Raw genomic sequence first — 8,177 nt, forward strand, 5'->3', positions numbered from 1 at the left:
TATGGTTTCTTAAGCTTTCTTAAACGTCACCCCTTTGGAGTTGTTTGAGTTTTGGAAAGAGGACGAAGTCATAGCAGTCTTAAAGTAATTTCATTTTGTTTTTGTGCTTTCGTAAAAGGATTTGCATGAGCGTATTATATTTCTATTTATTTAGTATCTTTTTCAATGATAATTCTTCTATTAGATTTTCATCATTGATGATGATGTTAGACTAACTCGAATTGCATAATTTTTAATATCATCTTGACTTTCCTAAAACCAGTTGCGCTATTCATAATCTGATAATTGTGGATGGGATACATCCCCGCTATTGACAATATAATTTAAATATAGTGCAAACTATGCACTTTTGGTATATTCTTCTGAAATTGCCTTTAGTAAACTGATGGTTATGAGTGAGATAGATCACCTGTATTGACAATATAATCTGAAGGTAATACAAATTATACCAATCTGACAGACGGCTTAAATGGCATTACTGTAAGCTTTATATATATAACATAATTGTTAAAACAAAGCTAATACTACTACTATTACAAATCTAATAAATCTGTGCTTTTATATTCCAGTACTCATATTCACTAAAAACGTTACTATTGAACCCTTAGATACTTTTAAGAAACTTGCCAACAATGAAAAAAATATGATAAAAGTTGGTTTAAGAATTTGAGCAGAGTCTATTGAAATAAAGCAGAGTGTATTCAAATATATTAATTTTTACATTTACATATTTTCATTAATGTATACGGATGTGTTTAAAATAAAACTAATGTTAAAACCTAATATGTTCAATTTATTGACAAAGGAAAATCGATAAAAAATATTTTATTGGTGCAGTTTTCAAACTATTTTTATTATTTATTTATTGAATTTTTTTTAATAAATTGTGATTTAACGTTTATTATGATATTAATAACTATTTTACTTAATAGAAACTATTGTATTTTTTTAGAGAGGTTTCAAAAAGTAGTGAACTAGGAAGGTTTCGAAAAGAAGTGAAATACAACAACAAAAATTTTTTTTATATATTATTATAATGAATTGAATTTTTGGCTCACAATACAGCTGTTTTGAGTATTGCCAAATATCCATCATTAGCGGTCTTAGAATTATTTCTTATATTTAATTATCGTAAATAATTTTTTGAGTCTGCAAGTAGTTGAAAACATCTTTTGTCAAATTTGAAGCTCAGGGCCAGCGTTCATTAGACAACTGAACCAAAGCCGTAGTTTTAGTTTATATTAATTAAATAATATAAAAAAGAATTTATTGAATTTTAAAAAATTCAACAAAAAATATTTTTTAATACAATCCTACTCTTGGCACAATTTCGCTACACCTATGATCTATTATTATTATTACTATGATATATTATTATATTATATTTAAATATTTTTGGATACGTGTGTTAATTTAATTTTTCACTCAAACTATAACAGACAAGCCGAGTTAGAATATTTCTGAAAACTAACAATTATTAAAGTTTTTCATCAGACTTTTCCAAAAAACAAAAAAAAAAAATAAACAATTGTATATACAAAAGTACTTTCTAATACCGATGTATGTTGCAGCGGCAAGAGAATAAAATTAAAGCAATTACATATTCAAAGAATGAACATATATAACTCAACAAAAAAATTTTTTATTTTAATTTGCACCAGAAGGAAGTACGAAAGAGGGTGTTCGAGTTTACACTGGATAGACAGTATGGATTAAACAGCGAACTAATTTGGAAGAAAAAAGACATACGTGGAGGAATTTTCAAAGGGAGGTCAAAACTCAACTAGGATCGTTGCAACACTAATGATGATGATGATATAAACATATTCAAATTCATCACACATATAATGACAAAAGAAAATTAAAAATAATTTATAATGTATTTTGAATATAAAACTATGCAAGGAAATTAATAATTAAATATATTAAAAGATTAGGTTATGTATATAACTTAAGTTTTAAAAAATTTATATAAATTGTGATTTATGTGCGAAATTATCATATATTAGAAAAATATTTATTGACTTACCCTGTATTGCATCGCAAATAATAAGCAAAGTCTCGGCTGCGCTCAGTGGCGTAACTACAGGGAAGCAACTGGAAGCAACGCTTTCGGGCCCCCGAATTTAGGGGGCCCCACTATAAATGTTTGTAAACGTTTTTTTGTTGGAATAACTTCATATTGCATTTTATAAAAGACACGTAAATTTTAAATTTAAAGTACATAATATGTATGTACTTCAAATAAAATATTAAACCTATTTATAAAATAAAAAAGTTTTTCTAAGAAAAGTATGTGTCGTAATCGAGAGTTTATATGGAAGCTATATCTAGATTTAAACCCATTTGAAAATAATTTTGTACGTTGTCTTTTGCAAATATCAGTACTGTATACACTAAATTCTATTTAAATACCTTTATTAAAAACGGAGAAACCTCATATCCGATTGTTAAGTTTATATCACAGCTGCAAGAAATAGACGTCAAATTTCAATCAAATCAAATGGTGAACAGGGTCGGCTAAAAGTATGTGTGTAAAGTTTCATTCGAAGAGTTCAAAAGCTGAGAGAGTAGTTTGAACTGAAAAAGTATATATATACTGTACTGATATATACTTAATGGTATTTCCGACGTTTCCTTTAATGCGTTACGAAAATCTTGACAAACCTTATATACCCTTTTCACATTTTTCGTGTAAAGAGTATAAAAAGAGGGGCCCCTTAGTATGTTGATAGGGGCCCCTTAGTTAGAATTTGCTTACAGGCCTAAAAAATGTAGTTACGCCACTGGCTGCGCTGCTTCGAAACATGTTGACATTAATGAGCACAGTTATTTTATTTCACTATTTAAAAGCAACATTAAAAAAATGTAATTTTATATGCAAATGTAGAAATACTTTCAGAAAAATTTACACACATTCAATAACTATTTTTTATTAAAATAATTTACGATTAAGAGGAATTTATTTAGTATACTACGCATTTGAAAAAAACCGTTAGTAAATATATGAAAAATAATTTTTTATTCAAACAAATTTACATTCCACATTCTAAAATGGCGTCCACATTTTTAGCTTCACTTCGTAAAATTTTTGTTAAATACACATTATGTTTTTAATTTACATATATTTATATATTGTACATTAGTATTTAATATTTTTATTTTAATATTAATTAATATTTAAACATTAAGAATTTGATACAAAACTATTTATTGAGATTTATTTTAGAAAAATTACTTTTCCGTTGGCAAACGTTTGCATTTATAACCAATCGTTTTCACGAACTTCACTTCACTGAATTCGGGCAGCTTTTATCAATCACACCTTCGCCTTCGTTGATATTTTGTCAAAATCTGATCGTTATGTTGTTTTACCCTTTACACCCTTCACTTAACGATACCACCTTAAGTTAAAGGGTGGTATTTAATTTTTGTTAAATTATTTAGTTCCACCTTAAAGCGTGCCTTAGAAAAGGCAATAAAATGATAAATGAGGATAACTTTGTATTAATCATTTAAATTAAAATTTTATTGCGTTATATTATAAAATATTATAGTATTATATTTTATTTTTTTTATTTTATGGTATTTATGTTTTATTAAATAAAAATATCCTTAAAATTAACACTTGTTATTAAAAAAAATTTTTTTATTTATATTATTATATTTTTTTTTATATGTATATTAATTTATATTAATCAATTCTAAAACGACTAATTAAAACTAATAATATTTCACAGAAAACAAAACTAAAAATGTACAAAACATTGATACACAGAAATAATAAAGAATACGGATTAAAATATCTTATTTAACTAAATTTTTATTGAACTAAAGATTCATCTATTAATTTATTTATTTATTTAGTTATTGAATTATATTTATTTATTATTTATAAAGTCCCAGTTACTAATAATTATGTTACTAACTCGTTTTCAATAATTTTAGCATTTTTGCTAAAAAAAATGACACTTTTTTATTGTACGTGTATATATTATTGTATTATATATTCACGATTTTGATCCGATACCACCTTTCTGGCAGAAGCATCATTCCACTCTCATAAAACTTCTTGTCTTCGGTATATTAAAGCTAATTCTTGGTATTTTTGATTTTTTCATATGAAGTGAGTGTTTTGCGATCTAAAATTTTTACAACGACCAGAACAAGTGAAAATCCTAAAATGTCTGTTTTAGAAAATATGTATTAAAATAAATCTTATTTGAACTGTAAAAACTTTAAGTGAGTTATCAAATTTGTATGACGCTTCGGATTATTTTCGAGAACACTATACTTATTCGTATTATTAATTCTATCCTTTTCTGTTTAAGTGAATAATTCAATTTGCCCCACTTGCATTAAAGCAAGTACATTGAAGAATCGGTTGTAGTACAGAATTTTCAATTAAAACTCAATAGCAAACAGACCATATCATCTTATTTGATAAATATCGGCATTCAAAGTACTTTAGTCAATTAATACTTTTAAACCAAACATTGTTGAAGACAATTTATTTCCGATCCAAAGTAGCGATTCTTCTCAAAATGGTTTATATTCGTCGGAACAAAATTTTTATGAAAAAATATATAAGACCTATATTACGAGTTTTATAATAAAACCAAGGCGTTTCGCATGATCAAGAACGATTAAATTTAATCAAATTAATCTCTCAGCAGATAGTTTTATCAAAAAAATTTATTGCATTATTTTTGGATTTTGTTAAATATCTTGAACATCAAAATTGGTGGAACGAAATTTGTACTTAAATATTCATCCCTAACGATAGTATCGACCGTATTTTTTAAAGCATTAAGCAAAAACATATTCCATAAAATATTTTATATTAACAAGTTGTGCCATATTAGCTATCAAATGCAGCTTAAGTGTGTTAAAAAAAACAGCCCGATAACAACCCAATAAGTATTTCTCTTCTGGGTCCTCTCCAATCCTCACTATACAACGACATTTATGATTACGATATTACAAACGGTGATGCATTCTCTCCAAATTTATTCGCCCACGTCTCGGTCATAGTTACTTCACACATAAACATCTTTTTGACAGTTTTCTTTCATCCAGATAGTTTTGTGACACCGATCCTTCTGCTTCAATTCACACTTTTCACATCATAGACACAATAATTTCCGTAATATCTCAATATCGAAACCCACAGGGGAAAATGTTAAAAAAACAATTAACTTGATCAATATAATTAAGGTATACAAATAAATATAACAATTCTGTATAATATTTATAATGTTTATAATAATAGCATAAAGGTATCATGTAAATTTAGTAGCTTAAGACCTTGTTCCTATAACACCTTGAATTATAGTATGTATAATATTGCTATAGTATGTATATTAATTATAAATAAATAGATGAGTTCTCTTTTTACTTTTGACATGAATAAAATTTTAAATTAATTTCTTTCCAATTATTTTTTTTAGCGCAAAAAAGTGTCATCCATTTCTATCCGCTACTCATGATTATAGTCATCCTGCCGATATACAAGAACATGGTTTTGGAGTAGAAGAGAGACTGCTTATCGATAATTCAAATGAAATTTACTATTTAAAACAAGGAAGTGAACACTCATCATCAGGCTTACATTCTCCTGCCATACATTCTTCCAATTATGACATAGAAAATATTAAAGATGGTAGTCAATCGACAACGGGTCACACGTCAATGCTCTCCAGTCCGTTTTTAAGTTCATCTTCTCCTATTATCGACACAAATCCTCCACTTCTGGCTACCAATTCTCCTATGCTAAATAAATTTCTAACACGACCAAATGTAGTTAATATGACAACTGATATGGAAGATGGTCCAATTGCTATGGACTCATCCATATGGAGCTATAACTATAAAGGAGACATATGTAATACAAACTGCACTTATTTGGAGCGACAAAAATTGAGTAGCGATATCAAATATAGTTCAGGGATAAATCAGTCGAAGTGTGCCAAAGAAACAAGAATTCGTCGACCTATGAATGCGTTTATGGTGTGGGCAAAAATTGAACGTAAAAAATTGGCGGAAGAAAATCCAGATTTGCATAATGCAGACCTGAGTAAAATGTTAGGTAATAATAAAAGATTTTTAAATCATTTAAGAAATTTATATTAATTTTGAGTTTATAAATTTTAGGCAAAAAATGGCGTTCATTAACACCGCAAGACCGTAGACCATACGTTGAAGAAGCCGAACGCTTACGAGTCATACATATGACAGAACATCCAAATTATAAATATCGACCGCGCCGTAGAAAACAATCGAAGTTACGTAAATTACAGACAAATAGTAAAGAACAGTCAGTGATACAGTCAACCAATAATTTGACAAGTCAAAAGTTGGGCACACCACCTACAATGAATTATATCAATTCATTAGATGACAACTTGTCAACTCAACTAACAACTTCAAATGCTAGAGCGATCTATGAACACACGCTTAAGTCTAATTATTCATCAAACTCTACAGATTGTTATAGTAATCCAGATACATTGGATACCATTGACACATTAAATTGTCATTCAATGCAAAATAAGGAACAAAACATGAAATTCGATATGCCACCAACACTGAAACAAAATACTAAAGTCAATAAACACACTGACAAACAATCCAAAAATAAATCTCAGTCCAACTCAAATGGACAAAAAGATATTGAAAAAGATTACAAATTAACAGATAAGGAAATGAAATATTCGCAAAGTTCATTTCAGACCTATCCCTTAGCTTCTTCCACTTCAATAGCTGTTGTCGCTGGACGCGGCATGTATGTTACTTGTAATAATCGTGGACTTTTAGACAATGGACACACAGTTAAAGGTACTTTCTACCCACCCATACCAATAATGGAACGAGACAGCCCGCGCTCAATTAATAGCACCACTCTGCCTAGCACAACGCCTGCTCACAACTCACCAACAAACATGTTGAATGCACTACAAACGACAAATTCCGAAATAAATTATCGCTTATATCCACAGGATATTACTTCAATCAACGTGAGGAATAATTTGCATAACAACAGTCCAACGAGTTATTTAGCCATGCCAAATCCATATACTTCCAATATAGTACAGTATGAAGAATATTTACGTTATCCAAATTCCGAAAATAATTTATCACCTATAATTTGTGACAATTCACTAGTTGAAACGAAAATTAATTCCAACTCAAAACAACATAAATATCCTGACACAAATCATAATTACGACAGTTATGAAAGTTATAGCAATGCTGGAGCAGATTTACACAGTTATTACACCCAACTGCCCTATGCGATCACTACTACCAATTGTCCATCCTCACCGTTGGCCTTTCCTCTACAATTAACAATACCAGTACAACATTCTCAACAATCTACTGAAAACTACGCACATCATCAATCCGTTCAGAGCAGTTATTCTCACTACAATAATTATCCCCCCGACGACACTGGTCGGAGCACTAATATGGTTTTACAGGAAACTGCAATGCCTAATATACCGAATGTTTCACAAAGTCTTCATATGTCTCCGATACAATCACAGATGCACTCAGTCCCTGCCGTTACAGCCATGGCGTATTCTACACACAATGACTGCAACAGTGGATTAGCAGGTGATTTATTATATGAACAACGAAAGGAAGAAGAGATCAGCAACATTTTAGCAGGAGTACGTAAAACGTGTTACAGCAGCTGAAAAAAAGTTACTGAAATTATTCAAAAAAAGTTTATTAATTATTTTCTTTTAAAAAATTTTCATAAATATTTATAAAAAATTAGCTTAAGACATTTTTTTGTTAATAATTGAAGAAATATTTTTGCACTTTAAATAGATTTTTGTAAGTAAGTGAATAAAAGTATAAATAAAGAACAAACAAAGTTTGATAACAAAAATAACTTTTTAGTTTTTTATAGGTACTAATATAAAAGAAATTATTCATTCCTCAAGAAACCTTAATTAAACTAATATATATATTATAACAGTATATATATAAGACTTTGTGGTCCAAATTAGAGGGGACTCATACCATACACTACCCATCGCATCTGGCTACCTTATTTTGTTATATAGATGTTTTATTACACCTCACACTAAACTCCTTGATAATATAGTAAATGCCTCCAGTAGGATATATTTGCTGTGTATTATCCTTGATACTAGAAATAGTATAATGAA

The 8,177-nt window shown here is 28.7% G+C and overlaps 1 protein-coding gene across 1 annotated transcript; it reads left to right on the top strand.

The window, feature by feature from the left end:
- Positions 1–4,183: 4,183 nt before the first annotated feature.
- On the top strand, positions 4,184–7,726 carry LOC119674926 (putative transcription factor SOX-15; the record flags this gene model as incomplete). The annotated part of the gene is given in 3 exon segments (XM_038086085.1): positions 4,184–4,203; positions 5,451–6,088; positions 6,154–7,726. Coding segments are annotated over 3 exon segments (2,202 nt in total).
- Between the last annotated feature and the right edge of the window lie 451 nt (positions 7,727–8,177).

The sequence above is a fragment of the Teleopsis dalmanni genome, chromosome 2 (genome assembly GCF_002237135.1).
Source record: "Teleopsis dalmanni isolate 2A chromosome 2, ASM223713v2, whole genome shotgun sequence".
NCBI classification, from domain to species: domain Eukaryota; kingdom Metazoa; phylum Arthropoda; class Insecta; order Diptera; family Diopsidae; genus Teleopsis; species Teleopsis dalmanni.